Source organism: Scophthalmus maximus, chromosome 18 (genome assembly GCF_022379125.1).
Source record: "Scophthalmus maximus strain ysfricsl-2021 chromosome 18, ASM2237912v1, whole genome shotgun sequence".
Taxonomy (NCBI): domain Eukaryota; kingdom Metazoa; phylum Chordata; class Actinopteri; order Pleuronectiformes; family Scophthalmidae; genus Scophthalmus; species Scophthalmus maximus.
This window is the reverse complement of record NC_061532.1, coordinates 9,766,140-9,787,666: the sequence shown is the minus strand read 5'-3', so window position 1 is coordinate 9,787,666 and position 21,527 is coordinate 9,766,140. Positions and strand designations below refer to the sequence as shown.

At 44.2% G+C, this 21,527-nt stretch overlaps 1 protein-coding gene across 4 annotated transcripts in view; it reads left to right on the top strand.

Annotated features, from left to right (window-relative positions):
- itsn2a (intersectin 2a) overlaps nucleotides 1-21,527 on the top strand; it is a 31,498-nt gene that overhangs the window by 8,686 nt on the left and 1,285 nt on the right. For 2 of the 4 annotated variants that reach the window (XM_047328642.1, XM_047328644.1), the window contains exons 3-37: nucleotides 1,417-1,509; nucleotides 1,648-1,711; nucleotides 2,158-2,333; nucleotides 2,708-2,929; nucleotides 4,108-4,201; nucleotides 6,094-6,236; nucleotides 6,534-6,597; nucleotides 7,323-7,460; nucleotides 7,544-7,650; nucleotides 7,743-7,993; nucleotides 8,078-8,227; nucleotides 8,321-8,461; nucleotides 8,571-8,658; nucleotides 8,751-8,890; nucleotides 10,067-10,147; nucleotides 10,771-10,910; nucleotides 11,088-11,502; nucleotides 12,029-12,198; nucleotides 12,381-12,441; nucleotides 13,434-13,660; nucleotides 13,769-13,809; nucleotides 13,906-14,072; nucleotides 14,308-14,341; nucleotides 14,434-14,555; nucleotides 15,583-15,679; nucleotides 16,026-16,217; nucleotides 18,763-18,884; nucleotides 19,020-19,126; nucleotides 19,220-19,403; nucleotides 19,547-19,645; nucleotides 19,771-19,938; nucleotides 20,036-20,248; nucleotides 20,465-20,586; nucleotides 20,697-20,779; nucleotides 21,426-21,509. In XM_047328642.1, the coding sequence (XP_047184598.1) occupies nucleotides 1,417-1,509; nucleotides 1,648-1,711; nucleotides 2,158-2,333; nucleotides 2,708-2,929; nucleotides 4,108-4,201; nucleotides 6,094-6,236; nucleotides 6,534-6,597; nucleotides 7,323-7,460; nucleotides 7,544-7,650; nucleotides 7,743-7,993; nucleotides 8,078-8,227; nucleotides 8,321-8,461; nucleotides 8,571-8,658; nucleotides 8,751-8,890; nucleotides 10,067-10,147; nucleotides 10,771-10,910; nucleotides 11,088-11,502; nucleotides 12,029-12,198; nucleotides 12,381-12,441; nucleotides 13,434-13,660; nucleotides 13,769-13,809; nucleotides 13,906-14,072; nucleotides 14,308-14,341; nucleotides 14,434-14,555; nucleotides 15,583-15,679; nucleotides 16,026-16,217; nucleotides 18,763-18,884; nucleotides 19,020-19,126; nucleotides 19,220-19,403; nucleotides 19,547-19,645; nucleotides 19,771-19,938; nucleotides 20,036-20,248; nucleotides 20,465-20,586; nucleotides 20,697-20,779; nucleotides 21,426-21,509 (4,800 nt within the window). The remainder of the gene's footprint in view (nucleotides 1-1,416; nucleotides 1,510-1,647; nucleotides 1,712-2,157; nucleotides 2,334-2,707; nucleotides 2,930-4,107; nucleotides 4,202-6,093; nucleotides 6,237-6,533; nucleotides 6,598-7,322; nucleotides 7,461-7,543; nucleotides 7,651-7,742; nucleotides 7,994-8,077; nucleotides 8,228-8,320; nucleotides 8,462-8,570; nucleotides 8,659-8,750; nucleotides 8,891-10,066; nucleotides 10,148-10,770; nucleotides 10,911-11,087; nucleotides 11,503-12,028; nucleotides 12,199-12,380; nucleotides 12,442-13,433; nucleotides 13,661-13,768; nucleotides 13,810-13,905; nucleotides 14,073-14,307; nucleotides 14,342-14,433; nucleotides 14,556-15,582; nucleotides 15,680-16,025; nucleotides 16,218-18,762; nucleotides 18,885-19,019; nucleotides 19,127-19,219; nucleotides 19,404-19,546; nucleotides 19,646-19,770; nucleotides 19,939-20,035; nucleotides 20,249-20,464; nucleotides 20,587-20,696; nucleotides 20,780-21,425; nucleotides 21,510-21,527) is intronic. The other 2 variants (XM_047328645.1, XM_035617906.2) reach the window with 2 other exon arrangements.

The window sequence follows — 21,527 nt, the reverse complement described above, 5'->3', positions numbered from 1 at the left end:
ATAATCTAGTGTGACTTGATCTTTTTTGCATCGCTCTCCTCTATCTCCGCAGTCTGGAATCATTATCTGTCTTTGTCTCCTTATCTACACCTCTGCCATTCCATTACTGCCATATGGACAGATCCATCTGTGCACAATGTCCACACCGTCAATTATGTTCTTTAAAGCAGTGAAGGAAGAGGCTTCGCGTATGTCCTTGATTGTGTTAGGATTTGATTAATTTCATGGCTTTCCTTGATGATTAATTGATTATCATCTCCCCCTCTATTCAAGACGTCTCGTGAAGCCGAGTAAGATTTGAGTTTCAAACTTCTCACGCAGCACATTTGACTTTATATTTAATTCATGACCAACCCTGAACGTACCTTGAGATATTTAAAACTATAGTGGAGTGCAAAACAGCTGACTGGACAATTTTATACATTAATCATTGTCGGGAGTTGGTTAAGAGGGGTTTCATATGAGGGGGAGATCATATTTGGGAAAGAAATTATGCAGAATTGTTGGTTGGTGAGGTATTAAAGACACTGTGCTGAATTTTGAATTACCATTTTTCCTTTGGGACTAAAAAAGTGTTGCTGAATTTCAATGTGTTTTTTGAGTTAAATTCAGCCAGAACATTATGGTTTAAAGGAGACATATTATGCTCATATTCAGATTCAACATTTTATTGGGGTTATTACTTTAAAAGTTTACATGATGTAATGTTCATTAAACACAATGTCACAAACATACTGTCCATTCCTGCAGCTCCTCTTTTCAGAAACACTTGTTTTTTACACTTTGCAGACCATTTACATACAATCAAAACCTATAGAACACACTACAGGAAGAACAGAAGAAGCATAACATGTCTCCTTTAAAATTGTTGATCTTTCCACTCTCATGTTGAGTATTTTTCTGCTTTGCAAATAATATATGTTCAAGTCATGAGCTTGATCTTCTTGTAATCAAGTTCATCCCTATTTGCCCTAGTTGCCTTGTTTGACATTGTGAATTATGACAGTATTGCAAAGTGTGTGTGGTATGTGTGACTTTGTGAATTTGCATCTTTGTTGGAGCTTTGTAGTGGTTCGAGTTACATTTTATTCATGCACAGTTGAGTTGATTGGTTGATCTGTGGCATTAAGTATATCTGTCTTTAAAAATTCTACTAACAAAACTGTGCAGTCCAACTTTTTTGCTCCTTCCATTTTTTTAAGGTTATTTTTATGTGGCTTGCTTGTTAACCAGTAGGCTACCGGGGAACCCTGTGGTTCATCCTTTTAAGTGATCCCTTATCCCGTTATTGCAAATCAAAGATGAAGTCTAGATTTACACCAACTTTAGGAAGTGAAAGAGATGCTCTCACAATCCTGTTAGTGTGTATGTTGAAAGCAACTTCAACAGCCTGGATTCTCTCTTGGTAATGTCCAGGTGGAGCCAGTGTGTGGGCCATCACTCTCGAGGAGAAGGGGAAACACGACAAACAGTTTGACAGCCTCGCCCCCGTCCTCGGCTATGTCTCAGGTACTGTAGGCTGTGATCATAACAAACAGGCTGAATGCTTTAATGGATAACATCTTGTAGTGTCATCAGTGTGTGTGAGCCACCTGCATCAGATGTCTGTCTCTCTGAACCCCTGTGATTTTTTTTTTTCATTTGCAGGAGAACAAGCAAGGAAGTTCTTCCTCCAGTCTGGCCTGCCCGCTTCTGTCCTGGCTGAGATCTGGTGAGTACCAACGAACTGCTTGCTGACACTTCATCACAGTTTTTTGATGTATTCTTAATTCAGAGCAAGTGGTTCAGTCCAATCTTTGTTTGAGTTAGTTTTTCCTGCTTTGAGCTTCCTATTCAGCGTTCACTTCCTTCACAGCCTGCCCCACCTTGTAAACTGTGTGTGCGTGTGTGTCTGTGTGTGTGTGTGTGTTTGTGTGTGTGTGTGTGTGTGTGTGTGTGTGTGTGTGTGTGTGTGTGCGCGTGCACGTTTACTGTAATTAGAACACACAGTATGTATGTTTTGGTATTTGTGTGAACGACCCTGCTGGAATTCAGTCGCACCAGAGCTTTGTCCCTTGTGTAACACTCTGCGTTTACTCAACAACAAAAAAACAGGAATGTACAATTTGCTATAAACAGATTGTGTGTTGCCGCTCTCCCCCCCTCCCTCTTCTGTAGGAATCTGGCTGACATTGACAGTGATGGGAAGATGGACAGACTGGAGTTCTCCATAGCCATGAAGCTCATTAAACTCAAGCTTCAGGGCCGGAATTTGCCCTCTGCCCTGCCAATCATCATGACGCAGCCTCCAGTCTCCAATTCGGTTTCAACCTTCCCGACATCAGCGCGTTTTGGTAAAAAAAATGTTTTGATTATGACCACATTACAATTTGTCACTCTTTCCCTGACAACATAACCTCTCTCAAATGTTATTTTGTCACTGGCAATGAAGAAATAAAAGATTTGTTTCATTTGAAAATGGGATAGTTATGTATTTGAAAAAGAAATTGCTGCTCCCACAAAAAAGATAAACTATTTTCACAAAATGACGGTAGTAATGTAAATGTAATGTTCAGCCAGTCTTTGATTGACGCAAATCCTTTTTTTTTTCACATTCAGTTGAGTTAGATTAATAATAACCCATTTAAAAACTTCACCTTCACCCCCAGTGTCTTTGATTGGTTTCCCTGTGTGTCACACTGTTCACATGTGTATTTCCTCCTTATAGGAATGGGTTCTATGCCAAATCTGTCAGTTGGTCTGTCATCCATGTCAGCTATGTCAACCATGCCCATCCTAACACCCCTCCTGGCTAACCCTCCTAATCCCTCTCTGCAACCCCTGGTGCCAACGCCAATGACCCTGCCCCTCATCACCTCGCTGGGAAACTCTGGACTCCTCAATGGCAATGTCAGCCTCCTCAGCCCACCACTTGTTCCCAACAACGCAGGTTGGTTCTGCAGTAGAACCATTCTAGTTTGCTCGATTAGCTCCAGTTCATTGAAACATGACTCTCGGTCACGAAGGAGAGCGTTCACCGAAGAGGTTGGGTTTTGTCCCAAAGCAGTCCATTTGAATTAATCTTTATTTCTCATCATTGGCACATCGTGTTGAGATGAAATGAAAAAGAGAGGAGGAAAAAGCACTAAATAGCATACATAAGCTGTATAAATTTATGCAACATATCTATGTTTAACAGGAATGGATCCTAACTTGCAAACACTCATTTGAAACTGCCTCGTAGAAAACAACTCAATTTTATGACCAACCTTTTGATTTACGTGTAGCTAGTGCAACTTAGTCCTGGTGTGTAATATTTAGTGTATCAGGGTCAGTTGTGGTACTGAGCTTTAGTGGTGCAGCAATGTAGTGGGGATTACATATCCAAGATGAAAGGGCTGCTATCTCTCAATTCCCTGAGGTCTTATGCCTTGCAGAGTACTGACATATCTGCATATATGTGCGTATGCTGCAGTATGCACTAAGATCTGCTTTTCATCACCAAGGAGATGAGGACTACCATTTTTACTGCGGTTACTGTAACAATGTGATATATACTTTTTCATTTGGTCATCCTTTTTCCTTTTCCTTTGGATTTCTCTTTTCACTCGCATGTCTCTTCATCTCTAACCTCCTCCATCCCTCCCATGGATGTTGTCTGTAATCTCACTCTCTGTTAAAGTACAATTTTTGGCTGAGAAATGAGCAGTCTATTGAGAGTGAGTGTGAATTTCTTCTATTGTCTGGTGTTCCCCTCTATTGTCATCTCCCTCTCTCTGCTCACGAAACTACATCAGCGACACAGTTCTCAAGACTAATCCTCTCCAGTGCCATGTTGCCGATAACCACGATCGCTTTGTTTTTAGCCAGATGTCAATAACCTTGCCGCTGGAGCTCTGTGTGCTGCGACTGTAAAGTATGAGGAGATAAGATTAGATGTACACACACGTTCAAGGGCATCTACACTCTGCAGTATGTCAGAGATTGATTGCATAAGAAAACCATGTGCACAATCTGCATGCATTTATATGCATGCACAAAGAGCATTTAAACCTTTTTCTATATTACCTTGAATATGTCATATTGAAATTTCACTATTAATGGACCCCCCTCCAACTGTTTTTTCAGTGCTCCCTCTCTCTGGCTTCTCTTCACCAATGGCATTCTCTCCAACCACTGGCATGTCAAAAGCCAACTCCCTCCTGGACCTGGGATCCAGCAGGTAAGACCCAGATTGCAAATGGTATGAACACTAAGTGCCCTGAATAGCCTTTACATTCCAGGATTAATAAGCTGCTTGCGAAAACCACATTTCCTCCGTCAGCACATCAGGGTCTGGTTGAAATATAAATTTACAACAAAAGTATCTCATTTCCAAATGAGTTTTCTCATTATGATTATTTTTTTATTTTTTTTTAGAAATGTACCATTCATTATGCGGGAATTTCCGAGTCACACACGGCCAAGGCAGCCCATTAGTTTGGTGCTTACGAAGAAGCAGAGTTTTTGCAGGGAAGGAAATCAGAACTCGGGCAGATGAAACACTGTGATAACAGAGAGAACAGGAAGGATATTTTGAAATCAGATGGTCTAGTTGGCAACAGTAGGAAGTTGACTTGTTTAGAGTCAGGAATCAAATGGCATTCTTCATGGGTAGAGGTCACTGTAGTGAAGTCCCCATCTATTACTATAATTATTAGCTAAACTAATGGGTTTTTCAACCACTTTGGTCGTGATTACTTTATCCCGACAGTTCTTGGATGGATTATACATGGTCCCCAGAGGATGAATCTTAATGACTTTGGCGGTTCCTTGACTGTAGCTTCACAGTTGGGCTCTCGTTGTGTGTTTTTTTCGGAGTGAAATGTCTTGACAGTATTCGATGCACTGCTGTGGAATTCCATAGACATAACATTCACTGGATATGAATCATAATCATTTTGGTGACAAAACCCTATTGTGCTTATTCCTAATGAGCCACTGTTAGAATGCAAACAGGCTGCTGAACTAAGATACAACTAAACATCAGGAAGTTAACTGTAACATTGTTATCGTTTGGATGTTGGCCTTCTAATGTTTAACTTGTTGCCGTCGGCTACCCGTGTACAGCCTCACAAAGGAACAGGATTCACCTGACACCGGTGGGATTTGTCGTTTTAAATGCCAACAATGACACATATGTCAGCAGCCGCTGAGTGTGAGCTTATATCTCGAACGGAAATGGAAATGTGAGATAGTCAGGCTTTCCCTTCTGTTCGCATTTCATCTCTAGCTGAAACTGTTCAACGCCGGTGGGACGGACTGACACACAACAGTAGTATCTAATATCCCTGATCCCTTTTCTCTGTCTTTTTTTGCATGGTTTGGCGAAAGGGTGTCGGATGTCATTGTTTTGAATGGCCCAGTGGCTCATACAGACAGTCCTAACCTCAGGTGTAGGTGGTACAGCAAACCTGACCAAACCCAGGAAATAAATACAGGTTGATCCAGCAGCGCCCTCAGATCACTTTTACTTTCCTCTTCTAACTGTTAAACCCCTCTGATTTAATTCTACACACAATGTCCTTGCCTATTTTTCCAGACACCTAAACAAGTTTTATGATGAGGACGTTTTACTGCACCAGTTTATATATTGATGTGCGCACATCCCACACACACACATACGCATTTACCCATATGGAGAGAAAAAAGCAGAGGGAGGATCCTGCACTCCATCAGCCATTGTCTCCCAGAAACCACTTCTTGCTTTTCCGAGGAGTGATGCAAGATTCCACCCAGCTATAAAGACTGAACATTTCTCTCGAATGAACATCATTGACCCAATCTGTCCTTTTTGCTATTCTTGCGGAGGCATTGTTTGAAATGAAAACGGAACGGTTGATTGGCGTTGCTCGAGAGCACGGCGCTGTCTTGTTCCAGAGAGTCATGTGGTCGCTGGCACTACCGTCCTTCTACGGCTAATTAAGAGCTGAGAAATAACACCGGGGAGTCTCGGAGCAATTAGTGGTTCTGCGTCGGGGCCTGAATGCAAGGGGGAAGGGGAATGCTTGACCACGCGACATAATAAGTGAAAATTTCCCTTTAGGCGTGCCTCTCTTTTTTCTTCGTTCATAGTTCAAGTTCTTCCTCCACCACGTCGTTGGCCAGCAACTCCCCGAAGACGGGCGCGAGCGACTGGGCCGTTCCGCAGGCCTCCAGACTGAAGTACCGTCAGCAGTTCAACACACTGGACAAGCTCATGAGTGGCTACTTGTCAGGTGCATCCCGCACACACACACACACACACACGCACACACGCACATGCACTCACACGCACACGCACACACACACCAACCCAAATGGAAACAAACTTCTCAGGGTCGCTTGGCTGCTTATGAGTGGTTCATGAGTGGAGCCCACTCTGGGTCAGTTTCACTTTCACACACACACAAATCACTCTTGTGTTTGCTCTTTACCCCACTCGACAATACTTGGCAGGCAGACACACACTAACACATCCACGTCATGCTGTTGTTTCTGATGTATTTATTATTATTTTTTTTTTTACTTTTCAGGACCTCAGGTTAGAAATGCTCTGTTGGCATCAAACCTAACCCAGACTCAGCTGGCTACCATCTGGTGAGTGTGTGTGTGTGTGTGTGTGTGTGTGTGTGTGTGTGTGTGTGTGTGTGTGTGTGTGTGTGTGTGTGTGGGGTATTTATGATCCAGCTCATAAAGCCTCCTCGGCCTGCGTCTGCCTCTTTTGAGTTCATATCATTTACAGCCAGCACATATTGACCACATGAATAGTGTCATCACATCAAAACAAAACTACAATGATATTTTTGGTTTTGGTTCTTCAAAATGATTGCCATGATTTATGTCTCCATCTGGATAACCTCTATACCTCCTCGAGAATGATGGAATTACACAGTGAAGAGGGAGAAGTAACAATAGATTTGTCATAAAAGATTGAACAAACATTAACGACAAGTTACTGACTACTCTGCACATACGCCAGCGTTGTTTTCAGCCACAGCAGGTAGCTGTGTTTCAGCTAAAGGCTGTAATAAGCCTGTTCATCACCAAACAGCAGACAGACAATGTTGGCAACTAGCTGGTGATTATAGTAGAGCAATAATGTTGCTCTGTGTTTAGTGGAAGTGTAAATGAGCAACTGTGTGCTGGCTTTTTCCCCATAAAAATGTTATGAGGTGATCGTTTCGCAGTGTTTACAGCTTGTTCCGTTCTCCAGAGGGTCCAAAACCCATTGATACTGCTATCAAATCATTGTATTTTTACAAATTTTACAGTTTAACAGTTTTATTGTTTTACTATGGATTTACTATTTACTGTATACATAGGACTCTGGCAGATGTGGATAAGGATGGTCAGCTACGAGCGGATGAGTTCATTCTGGCTATGCACCTGGTGGACATGGCTAAAACGGGTCGACCGCTGCCACTCACTCTTCCTCAAGACCTGGTACCTCCCTCTCTCAGGTAACACGCACGAAGATCGACCCATTTACTGGATTCATTCTGCAGTCATGTACAATAACATCCATTCCCTTTTCCTGTTGCAGAGGAGGAATCAAGTCCAGTGAGCTTGTTAATGGAACGGGGCCCTACATAACTCCCTGTTTAATAGACACAATAGAGCCAGAACCTGCACAAAAGACCAAGAGCAGTGGTACGACATGCTCTGCACACTACACGTTGTGTTCCATTCACGGGTCTTTCGTCTTGCCCTGTGTCATACCTCTCTCTCCCTCCTCTTCTCAGTGTCCTTTGAAGACAAGCTAAAGGAAAACTTTGCACGAGGCAGCGCCGAGCTGGAGAAACGACGACTGGCCCTGGAGGAGGCGCAGAGGAAAGAGAGGGAGAGGAGGGACAGGGAGGAGAGGGAGGCTCAAGAAAGGAGGGAGAGGGAAGCCAGGGAGCAGGAGAACCGCAGGAGGCTGGAGGAGGAGAGGCGGTTGGAGAGGCAGAGACAGAGGGAGGAGGAGAGGCTGAGGGAGCTGGAGAGGAAGGAGGTGAGTGGGAGTGGTGGCATCACGTCTGAGATGCTTAATATCTGGCTTGTCATATCTGGTGACTATGCTTCTCTATACTAAAAGGCGGCAAAGCAGGAGATGGAGCGCCAGCGGAGGGAGGAGTGGGAGCGAGGGAAGAAGGAGGAGCTGGGCAGGATGAGAGAGGGGGAGCAGGAAGAAATCTCTCAACTCAGGGCCAAAAAGAGGTGTCTGGAGTTGGAGCTGGAGGCTGTGGTGAGATGACATCAAGTCTCACACATGTCCACACTGATGAACAGCCAGTGTAAGTAAAGGTATGGGTACACAGTGGTATCATCTTGTCTCCAGGGCAACAAGCACAAGCAGATCTCAGACCGCCTCCGTGACGCTCAGAGCAAGAAGCGGATTCAGAAGGCAGAGGTGGACCTCATCAATCAGAAGAGGGACGCTCGCGTCGCAGAGATCAGCACACTGCAGCTGCAGTTTGAGGTGAAAGCAAAAGTTTTTGTCTCACCTGTTTGCCTTGACAAACTTAAATCACTCAAGTTATTCCTATGGATGTATTTTGATTTCTTCTTCTTGTATGCGTGGGCCACAGGAATGGCAGAGGAAGCTGTCAGTGCTGGTCCCGGAACAACAGAGGCTGACAGAGAAGCTGCGGAACATCAACCTCAACAAACTCTCATGTGGGTTACAAATGTCCACTTGCACACTACACAGACACCGGCCACTGAATTCTCTCTGAGTTATCTCTGGCCTTTTTTCCTTTGGCTTTTAGCGGCGTCTTTGACCTCTGTGAGCACAAGTGTGACGGAGAAAGGCGTGAACTGCCGGAGGCTGAAGGACCAGCTCGACACTCTGGAGCGGGAGACGACAGACAAACTGACCGAGATGGAGCAGTACAACAGGGAGCTTAAGGTCAGTGGTCGGCACAGATCAATTCAGCATGTGGAGAGTGGAAAATCGTATTTACAGCTTGTCGCAAAAGTGTTTAGACCATTCGAAAATTGATTATAACCCAAATTAATCAGGGACAATTAATTTGCTTCCCTCTCACTAGATGCTTTTCTTGCGGAGTGGATGTTTTGTAGTTTTGTAGCTCTGACAAAGTTTAGATTTAATATTTAGGTCACTTCAAGCAAACATGTCCCTAAGCACATCACTATTCAATTCATATGTTCACTTACACAGTCACCATTTTACAAATCGTGCTACCGTGTTTTTAGAAATTCCTTTTAGTTCGTTTAATTCCCATACAATGGAAATCAAGAAGCAGATTCTTCAGACTTGCTTGGGTTGTGAATCCATCAACCTAAACACCGACATTGAAATTACACAACAAGAAGATTTCAAAATTAGTTTTCATACCATACATAAAACAATGGGAACAAATGGCTGCTCTGAACTTCTTACGTAAACATCTTAAATGTAATTTTTCAGCTATTATTAAAAAATGGCCAGCAAAAATGTTAGGTGTTCACAATCTGTAGTTTTGAGTCCTAAAACTTGCAAACCCACTGTGATGGAATAAAATGTTGTGTAGTAAAATTGTCATTCAAGAGAAAGATGCTCGTTTCCAAACAGCTTTTTTTTGTCTCTGCTTCATGTTCAGGCTTTGTTTAGAACAAAAACAGGGAGTTTGAAAGTGCTGCTGTGAAATCTTGTTCAGCTGGTCACAGTAACTCTAAAGTTTCACCCCTCAGGCACAGAAAAGCTTGTTTCCGAAGCATTACTGGGTACAAACACGCGGGCTCAGACCGACACATTTGCTGGTGGATAGCCGGATAATTCAATACCTGTGCAGAATGAGGTCGGGCCCTCTCACAATCGGAAACGAATAATTACAGCATCCCAAAAACAGAGCGTGCTTCAACTGTTTTTTATTTCTTAACTGCTTTTTTTAAAAGGCTTTTAACTCTTTCTTTCTCTCCTTTTCTTCTGCTTCCCTCTTTACTGGATGTTTTTTTTCTTATTCTTGCACGATCTTCTCTTCTCTGCTCGTGCTCTCGTTATTGTTTCCTGTGACGCCTCCTCCTCCTCTGTCCGTGCCTGTTCCCCTCCCTCCACCATCACGCTTGTGTGTCTCTTTCTTAGCTAGGGGATATGGATGACTGTGTCCTGCGGGGCCTCCTGTCTCTGCTGGCCTGCCTCAGCCAGCTCTTCCTCCTCATCAAGGTTATCCTTCTTCACCTCTCTCTCTCTCTCTCTCTCTCTCTCCACCTCCCACTGTGTAATAATCCTCACCGCCCCCCTCCTTGTTTGTTTTTCCATCTCACCTCTTGTTTTCCCTTAAGCCGCAATCTGTTTCCTATTCATCCAGTTATGATCTGATCTGTTTGCGCATCCTTCCTTTGGTGGTCTGCTCTTGGTCCCACGTGTTCCTTTTTTTTCTAGTCGTTTCCCTCCCGGCAATTTGTTTTCTGTGTGAACAGGTTGCACTCTGAGGGTAAAAGGCACACGTACTATGTTACAAAGAGGAACAAGTTATCTCAGCTTAATATGTACACATGTCTGCATGTTTCTGTTACTTGCTGGCAGTGTGTTTCATTACATCAGTTTTGCATGTTTTGAATGTATTTGTAGTATTGCATCAAATACTTGAAAAACCACCACATAGTGTTTGTGGGTTTGAGTTAGATTGAGTAGAAATACCATATCCTGCACTGTACTCCATCCTCAGATAGCTGCTTTGTGGCTGTAGCAGAATTAAAGTTGGCACACAGTCTTTATGACTGATTGTTGTGCTAGTTGTGTCTTTATTTCTCTCTGATGTATCGGCTTTTCCGTGGCTGCACCAGGAGCTGAGGGAGAAGCAGACGAGGCAGCAGGCTGTCCTGGACGACCTGCACCGGGTCAAAGAGGCGAAAGTGAGGGAGCTGCAGAGACGCAGGGAGGAGGAGAGAGAAAGGAGGAGGAGGGAGGAGGAGGAGGCGGCCAGGTGAGTGTGAATGTGACTTACTGGGCATTCGTCTGTGTATGGTGCATGCAGCACATTATTCCCCACGAGCCATTATTTGAATCAGCTTTTGCTCCTGCAGATTTTTTGGCACTGAGCTTGCTTCTTCCCTGCGTTATGTTTATGAACGCTTCAAAAAGTTGAATTTCATTCCTTCAGACAGGCAAAGCTAGAGGAAGAGAGGAGAGCGCAGGAGCAGCGGGAACAGGAGAAGAGGGAGAGGGAAGAAGAGGAGGCCCGGCAGAGGAGGCTCCTGGAGGAGCAGAGGGCCAGACAGAGGGAGGAGGAGGAGAGGGCGGCTCAGATGAGCCTCCGAGCAGCCCAGGAGAAAGCACAGGAGGAGGAGAGGAGGAGAACGGAGGAGGAGGAGAAGAGGAAAAAGGAGGGGGAGGAAGAAGAGAGGAAACGGAGAGAGGAGGAAGAGAGGAAGAGGAAAGAGGAGGAGGAGGAAAGAGGGCAGCAGCCGGCGTTGGTGAGTCAGCGATCATCCGTGCTGACCACGTACAGAGCCCTGTACTCATTTGTTGCCCGAAACACAGATGAGCTGAGTATAGACGCAGACGGTCTCATAGAGGTACGGGACACACACACACACACACACACACACACACACAAATCTGTCACATAAATATATCGGTAAATATTATAGAAACTGTTCGATTGTTCTGGTTTCTATTATGTGTATTGTATTATCTGCGTTTTAATCACACCCCCCCCCCCCCCCATGGACTATGTTGATTGTGTGATGGCTGTCTAAATGCCCAACTTATGTGTTATTTGGGCAGCTGTGACTAATCCCAGCATTGGTGGTTCGATCCCAGCTTCCCCCAGTCCACAGGCTGCTGTGTCCTTGGGCAAGACACTGGACCCTTAATTGCCTCTGACGGCTCTTCCGGCAGTGTACGAATGTTACAGAGAAGCGCAGTAAATAACAGCGCTGTGTGAATGGCTCAATAAGACTACAAAAGCGCTGTATAAATACAGTACCATTACCATTCCCTTTATGTGCTTTGTCATAGTGATTGTCCCTTAATGGTCCCATCATCATCACCACCGCGTTATCTCTGATTGAAAGCGATTTCGTGTTTTCCGTGATGCAGGTGGACGAGCAGACTGTCGGTGAGCCTGGATGGTTATGCGGGAGTTACCGTGGAAACAAGGGCTGGTTCCCCCAGAGTTATGCGGAGAAATGTCCCGCAGCCTCCACCGCTGAGACGGCCCCTTCTTCGCCTGGGAAAAAGTCCTGTCCGCCGCCGCTACTTAACATAGGGTAACAGGCAGGAAGGAGCGGGACATGTTTCACTTTCCCAGCACTAGTGATAGAACAGCGTTAAGCATTTTTCGCTGACTGCTCCTCTAACAGTGATCTTGGGCTTTGCGATTTTTTGCCATACTACTGCTGAGGGTTTTTTTTCTCCTTCTCTAATGGATGGTTCCCTGTGTTTTACCTAGAATCCCAGATGGGGAGGCAACAGATGATAACACTGCTCCCGCCCAATCAGACGCTTCACAGGTAAGGAGGGAAGTGCAGTTGACTTTTTGCTCCAGGCATGCAGTGAATTGGGTCTGAATTAGTTTTCTTAAGAAAGAACTTGCTTTTAATGGACAGGTAAACTTTACCGTGACCTACTTCAGTGGCAAAATCACTGTTGCTGTTGTTGCTGTTTCACCTTAGAGATCTGCATTAATGAAGAAGCAATGTTTTATTCGGGAACAACACCGGAATCATCTGTTTTCAGGGTTTCTTAACAGACAACAAGCGACCCTACAGGCACAGTAGAATTTCTCACTGAGATTATTAAAAATATATCCTGAGGCGGACATGAATGTGTGTTCCAAAATTCCAGGGCGATCCATACGGTAGAAGCTTAGATGTTTCAGTCTGGACCAACTGACAAAAGACCACACAGCTAGTCTGATTTAAACATCATCGTCTTGTCCTTAAATTAAAAGCATTTTAGAGCATTCATTTTACATACAGTATATCCACTGGAAAATGACCTTGAAAAAACCACTGGTCTCTGCCCTCTGCTTTAAAAGTTGGCTTACACTATTTTGTGAGACTGCTTCCCGACCCCAGTTGGGTTTCCTGCTGGTCTGGTGATGACTGCCTTTGTAGTATATCTGGGCTATGAAGAGGGGTTTGGCGGCGAAGGAACTGGGTCTGACTGGGGTACACACACACACACACACACACACACACACACACACATTGCTGCTAACACAGACACTTCAACAGCAGCTTGGCCGAATATTTATAGCCCGTCTCCATTGGGAGTTTCTCTCTGCAGGTCACACAGACGTTTACAGATCTCCATCTCCCAATAGATAAGATCAGTGTTTGTAGGTCTGGCATTTGTGGGTTATGTCTCATGGTCTATAAGAGTCTGGTGAAGTTACAGCCACTACGACATACTAAGTTTATTTATGCGTAGATGCCGTGAATTTTTGGATCAGTTGATTCTATTCATGAACTGTTCATTTGTAACTGTTGAACCTCCTCAGTCCTCGGCCTCTCTGCTGGCTCGCGCCGTCTCGTCGTGGTCGGCCGCCACGGAAACTCACCACGGCTTCTCCTCCGGTGAAGCCATCACTGCGCTGCTGAGCATCTCCCAGGGCGACGCCATCAGAGTGCTGCAGCAGAGGGACCAGTGGTGGCTGGGGCAGCTCAACGGGACGCAGGGATGGTTCCCCAAAAGCTACGTCACTTTGGAGACGGGTGGCAATGCAGAGTAGGAATACGCACACACACACACACACAAGTGCAGACACACCCATTTATAACGTAAACTGTTAGTTGATTGTAAGGCTCAACTGACTCCCTGTTGTTCCCTTTGTAGTGTGGATGCCTTTGACACATACGACTCTGTTCAACTAGAGGGTAAATTTAATTAATCTAGAAATAATAATAATAATTTCATCATTAGTCATTGTTAAACTTCCAGCTGTCTCAATCCTCCTATTTAATCCCAACCAGAGTATGTGGCTTTGTACACGTACGAGAGCCCAGAGGCGGGCGACCTGACGTTTGTCGAGGGGGATGTTGTCATGGTGACGGAGAGAGAAGGAGAGTGGTGGCGGGGATGCATCGGGGACCAGACCGGGGTGTTTCCCTCCAACTACGTCCGACCTGTTGAGCCAGAGGTGAGTCACCACCAGCATTGGTCCCTTTTCTGACTTCAATTAGGATCATTTGTTATTAAATTGCACTTATTAATTATCATGTATGAAATAAAGGTGCAAAGATTAGTCGGATAGTTGACTAAAAATATTTTGTCAAACAAAACTAAAACCTGTGATGAACTTTCTATTATTTGATGTCAAGTTCTACAGAAACTGTTTTTTAAAAATGAACATTATCACTACTTCTCTAATGTAGGTGTCAAAACCTGGAGCTGTAGTAAAGAAACCTGGTGAGTACAACCCCTGCACGTCACACACACTTTTATCCTCCTGAAATTCACCTCATCTAAATCCCGGTCGACCCTTTCTGTTCGGTTGACAGAGATTGCCCAGGCGCTCACCACCACCGTCACCCCGACGACACATCAACTGCATCTGTCTCCGGGGCAACTGATCGTGGTCTTGGCCAAGAACTCCACCGGCTGGTGGCTCGGGGAACTGCAGGTAAGTCACTGGAGCCTTGTGTGATGCTCTATAAAAACTACAGCAACGTTTTTAAAGGAGCAAGAATGAAACAATCACTTAATGTAAGCTGCTTTAACTTCAACATTTCAGTTATAAAGTTTTTGTCTTGTCTCAAAGTCTATGGTCTATAGCACTATACTGTATAACCATGGTTGATGCATCATACTGTAGCTCTCTTAAATCTTTATTTTCAATCTTAAATTTGCAGGGAGAGATATTTAAATGTCCACACTAAAGACTCTTTCTCTTGAATCTTGGGATTGAGAATGTAAAATCATGAATTACTGTATGTAACAAAAATTATGTAATGCTTTATCAACAAGTTGAAATGAAAAGATTATAGCCAGTAGACCTGAAATAACTCTTGATCAGTTGTCAGGCAGAAAAAATAATTTTGATACTTATTTTGGCAAATGTTCAAACTGTAACCCCCCAAAACATTTTTGTCAAATGTGAATATTTGTATGTTGTCTTGGATATTTGGGGGGTTTGCACTGACATGAAGGGGAAATAACATTGTTGTCTATACATCTAGAGCAGTGAGAGGTTAATCCATACAGATTAAGTTATGCTGAGGCTGCAGCTGTAACTCTGGTTACCTCTTTTTCTGAGTGTACAGTAATGAAGTCAATGTGTTAAGTTAGCAGCAGGAGGTGAACAGTTCAGACGAGATTTAAATCGTATTGTTCAGCTTTTGTCAAATTGTGCAATGACCTGCAGCAGTGACTATGCTAAACTACATTCCTACAAAGCTTTATTAGGCATTGAACACGTCATTCTGCAGACTTAAGGCCAATCTTTGACTGAATTCATGAAGGCCGGGAAAATAAATCTCTTCTAAAAACCCATCACGGTTCAACAGTTCAGTTTAAATTATTTGCACTGCTAAAATTTTGGAGGTTCTGCGCCGTGCCACTGACAAAATCAATTCATGCGTCGGCTTAGAATTCAGGAGTGAACTGGCAGGAGATCGATTTCCTCTCACTGGCTGTTTTTTTCCCTCCAGGCTCGGGGAAAGAAGCGGCAGAGAGGCTGGTTTCATTCCTCTCATGTCAAGCTCCTGGGTCCCACCAGCAACAAGTTGTCCCCCTCCCCTCTGCCAGGTGACGGCTGATATTAACATTAGAAGTGGATACATATGTAATAAGTAACGATTGACCTGACAACCCTGCTAATAGAGATTCTGTGTCCAGGATTTTTAAATTACATGAAAACATGACGTTTGAATTCATGCATGAAACAAGTGTGGTGCAAATGCCATTAAATTATTGCTGTAATTCCATGTTATACCTCTTCTTATTCATAAAGACATTAACCAAGACTGGTTTAATTGTGTCTGAAAATAGTGTGTTCGTGTAGAACCCTATTGCTCCCCATTGTAAAAAGCTCAGATAATTAAAGGAATTCAGGGCCTTTAATAACAAAACCTTTGTGCCCCTGATCCCTCAGTGTGCCAAGTCATCGCAATGTACGACTACGCTGCTGCCAGTCGGGATGAGCTGAGCTTCTCCAAGGGTCAGCTGATCAACATCCTGGACAAGACCAACCCTGATTGGTGGAAGGCAGAAGCCAATGGGGTCACGGGCCTGCTGCCAACCAACTATGTCAAGATGACAACAGAATCTGACCCCAGCCAGCAATGTGAGTAAACCTGAGTTGTTGTTTTTTCTGCCTTATCAACGTATTGTCAGATGGACTCTGTTCCACCCTGAGAGAGAGAAATCAATAATTCACACATTCAATCTTTTGTGGGAGCGCTGGTGGTGGGGAGAAGTTACGACTATGGGCAATTGTTGAGGCTGATAAAAACGTGTTTATCAGCTGTAGACCCCACCTCATCTCATTGGTTGACTTGGCTCACTCCAGGTACGGTAGATTCCTCATCCATGTCAGAGCATGGAGAGAGTGACGGTAAGTGTAAAATAGTGTCCGTCAGTCACTGTGGAATCACTGGTGAACATAAACCTGTTGGTAGTGTGATACATATTTAAATGGACAGCAAATTACACAAGATTTAAGTTAAATGAATGCTACATTTCATTATACTAATAATGGACGATATTAATAACAACAATAATGGATCAGGCCTTTTAAGATCCCCTAAACGAACCGCACAACACACAAATTATTCCAAGGAATACATAAAAACACATATTTTTTCTAAACAAACCTTTCCAACAAATCATGGGTCAACACGATAGAACAAATATTGATAAGATTCAAATTAAGCTTAATTAATTTCTCTTTTTTTTTCGCTAATCAGTCACATTTCTGGAAAATGAAACTCAATTTTCACTGGGGGAGCACAATGCATTTATCCACTACAAATGCTGCTGTATTTACAGTACACTGATCACTGCACTGTCGGGCTGCGTGTGATTCCACTGGTGTATATTCACTGCTCACCGCTTGGCAGATCTGGAAAAAATTATTTAAGTGGGTGTCAGAAATAGTATTCATGTTCTCCTCACAGCAGTGGGTCTCTGTTAACAAGAGTGGTACTGGATGTTTAATTAGCATGAATTTGTGAAAGCCACAGACACCGAGCGCTAATGAAATCTAATGAACGCGTTCCGACTTGTGCGCCCCAGCGTGCACAAGGTCTGCGCTTCATTACAGACGGACCCCGTGCTCCCGCCAATCTGACAAGCAATAACATTTACATTTCCAGAAATGCATTATTAATGCACCTGCATGTCAGAGTCTGGCATTAATATTAAAACTATATTAATGTCTGCTGTCTCTCCGTCTCTCCTCCATCTCACTCACCTCCCCCCTTCCCGCTTCTCCACTTCATCTCTGTTTTTTTTTCTCTTTCCTCTGTAGGACAGTAATGCTGGCTTTCCTCTCTCCTGTCCTTCCTCCTCCTCTCCCTCCTCTTCCTCACCCCTTCTGTCTGAGTCAGTCCGAATTGCCCTGTTGCAACAGAAGGCCCGGCCGCCGACAAGAACGGCCCAACTCTGCGCTTGCCATCTCACTCGTTTGAGACTGTGGTGTTCTTTGCTCCTCTGTTATTGATATTTTTTTTTTTTGCTTCTTTTATCCGCTCTTCTTTAAAAAAAAAAAAGTCCTCTTCTGCCTTCTCCTATTGGGCATTGATTTCTCACCCTTATCCCCCTCCCTCTCTCCTCGCCTGCGTTTCCATTGATGCTTCTTTAATTAACTAATCAACCAAGGGCGAGAGGCAGAGGCAGCTAGACACGAGTTTTAAAAGCTTTTGTCCCTCTGATACAGAGCGTGGAAAGTGGAGTTTTGTTAAAGGTGTACGGAAATATGGATCATATGAGTTTGGTTACACAGTGTAATTAAAATAATATGTAAGTCATTTAGTTTTCTAAATTGAGGCTACGAATTAGTACGAAGAGTTCTTTTTAACAGGGTCGCTCCGTCTTGCACTAACAACATATAACCTTTTGCTCAAATGGACCAACGTGAAGACTCACTGTTGCTTAAATCACCAGTAACCTTGATTGCTACTCGCTAACACATTGCTTGGATTTAAACGAACTGATTGTGTTGTTATCACCCCTTGTACACTGAATTATCGATTTATTAAAGCTTCGGAGTATTTAAAAAGCAGAGACTCATCCTGTACTGAACTGTGATATCACCAGCAAAAAGACACGCAGACACTTGCATACCAACCGATGAGGAGTAGATTCAGAGAAAAAAGGCACCACACCGCTGACATGCACGTCTTACACCTTTACGACTATTTGCCAAGTTCGAACCTCAAAGACTTGAACTACAAAAACGGAGTCTTCCACTGCTCTTTCACCGAAGCATCGGCTACCTTGTTCACTCACACCTATGCAATCACTCGGAGCGAGCGCTCCACCATGAAAGGGTGCTTCATTTTTTTTTCTGTGATCCTCGGCAGCAGCATCGTCAGCGTCCGCATTGCCTGGTATGTTCCTCCAGTTCCTGTAACCGCATCTACGACGTGCCTCACTATTGTCATGTGCATTGAATGTAAATAAAATATCATAGAACTGGTAATAAAGGAGAGATTTTAACTTGCTGATGCGTGCAGTGTTTTTTACAAGAGCGCTTGTGCGTGTGGTTGGCCTCGCACATGCTGCTGGTGTGGCCTGCATGCATGCTTGACTGCATGTGTATTTGTTTGCATGGGCACGTGTGTGCGTGTGTGTGTGTGTGTGTGTGTGTGTGTGTGTGTGCACAATAGGGTGTGCCGACCTGATGACGTTGGACACCATGACCCCTCAGGAGAGGAAGAGACAGGGTTACGTCCATGAGCTCATCCAGACTGAGGAGACTTATGTGGAGGACCTGGAGCTGGTACTAGAGGTGCAGCGCAGACTCACACGGGCAAAACATTCAGGCATATTAAGATACTGTCCGAACTTCTCTGGAATTTGAAGTGCTGACATTGTTCCCGTGCCTTTCTGACTCTACTCGTTTGTGTTTGTTCGTGTGCCTTAGGTTTTCTACAAGCCCATGTCTGAGTCAGGCCGCCTAACAGAAGCTGAGATGGCTGTGATCTTCGTTAACTGGAGGGAGCTGATATTGTGTAATACCAAACTGCTCAAGTAGGTACCACACACACACACACACTCACACACACACACACACACGAGCTGGAAATCAGATCACGTGACAACAATCTTTCCCACCATCGCCAGGGCCCTGCGTGTCCGAAAGAAGACAGGGGGAGAGAACATGCCGGTTCAGCTCATAGGAGACGTGCTGGCGTCGGAGCTGGCGCACATGCAGCCCTACATCCGCTTCTGCTCCTGCCAGCTCAACGCTGCGGCCCTGCTGCAGAGCAAGACCCACAACCAGCCCGACTTCAAAGACTTCCTCAAGGTACTGCGTTGTTGTGGATCCTGTGGAATCATGCAATGGGACGGACCGGAGAGGGCAGTGCACACACACACACACACACGTTCTGTGACATGAAACGAAATGTAAATCTTTGTCTCTCTCGCCGTCCGCCCCCTCTTGAGCAGAAGATCGCCACGAACTACCGCTGTAAAGGAATGCCACTGTCCAGCTTCCTCCTCAAGCCCATGCAGAGGATCACACGCTATCCCCTGATTATCAAGAATGTATGTGGGCAACGCTCTCTATATATCTATCTACAAAAGTCCCCATCCACCACTTTGTTGCTGATGTTCATACTTTGATTCCACGTCCCTCTCCATCTGTGTCCTTTCAACTTCCTGTTTGTCAGATCTTGGAGCACACTCCAGAGGGCCATGCGGACCGCGGGCCCCTGAGAGAAGCTCTGGAGCGAGCCGAGGAGCTGTGCTCCCAGGTGAATGAGGGGGTCAGGGAGAAGGAGAACTCGGACCGGCTGGAGTGGATACAGAGCCGCGTCCAGAGCGAGGGTCCCATCGAGGTAAAAACCACCCAGAAACATGTGTAATTAGTTTCCTTACTTCCTTTTCCTACACCTGTCCTCCTCACGCCTCACCGTCTCACCATCTCTATTTCAGCATTTGGTGTTCAACTCGCTGTCTAACTGCCTCGGGCCTCGCAAGCTGCTCCACAGCGGTCGGTTGTACAAGACCAAAAGCAGCAGGGAGCTGTGGGCTTTCCTCTTCAACGATTTCCTCCTCCTCACGCACAGCGCCAAACCCTTCTCCTCCTCAGGACCCGACAAGCTCTTCAGCCCCAAGTTTAACATACAGCTGAAGATATACAAAACAGTAAGTGAGACGGTGGTCATGTTTCTTAGAAAAAGGAATATGAAATGAATATACTCAATGTCCTCTTATGCTTTTAGATTATATATAGGCATATATAGGTTTCCCTTACTTCCTCTTTTTCACCCCAGTGTTCATTCGTTAAACTGTATCCCTAATTTTCTTTTCTTCTTGTGGGCCTCAGTCCATTCCTTCATCAGTTTCCTTTGTCCTTTCCAGCCACTATTTCTGAATGAGGTGTTGGTGAAAACGCCCGCCGACCCATCCAGTGATGAGCCGCTCTTCCACGTCTCACACATCGATCGCGTCTACGCACTCAAAACTGAGACCTTGAACGAGAGGTCCACGCGCACACTTGAACATCTGCACAATCTCAGCAAAGATATTCAAACGATTCCTTCTGAAGTATTCACATATTTACTGTTTTGTTGTTGTTGCTGTTTTTTTGCAGGGCAACATGGGTCCAGAAAATCAAAGCAGCATCTGAACATTTCATAGAAACTGAGAAGAAAAAGAGAGAGAAGGCTTACCAAGGTAAACACACTTAGTGAAGCCAGACTGCAGTGAAACAAAATGCATGAACATACTGTCCACATTCACAACAAGAATTTAATTACACAAAATGCCCCCTTCAACTATTTAAATATCATAAACAGTAAAAAAAAAAAACACTGTATCAAAATTATTAGGATGGAGAGAGAGAGAGAGTGAATCGTATGTTTCTGCTTCTAAAAATGTGACTTGGTGTGAGTAATATTTTTCATTGGACCATCCTTGTCAATCTGTTGTGCCTTGTAAAAATACCTAATAACATAACCTTTTACCATTTTAGAACTTAAAGAGGCAAACAATAAGAATTAAAAGTGTTATTTTAATGTAAATACTGTGGAAGTACTACAAGCGATTTTCAAAATTATGGCTAATTCAACAAAATGTATTCCCAAATTTTTGGGAATAAAGAGATCATAAATAATAAGCAAAATTCGAATTCAATAGGACAACTTTTTATGATATGTTGAACTTTTTTTAATGTTCTGTTATGGTACAGTCTGTCCCTTACTCAAAAAAAAAGACTATTTTTTACCACGTTTGTTTGTAGTATCCACAGATCATCCACAAGATCAGACAAAACCCGTTGTGTGTTTTATGCATCTATCTAATGACTCTGTGCTTGTTTTAGCGCGTTCCCTGAAAACCAGCGGTATCGGCCGACTGCTGGTGACCGTCACTGAAGCTCAAGAGCTCAAGGCCTGTAAACCCAACGGTGAGGCCCTGTGGTGGG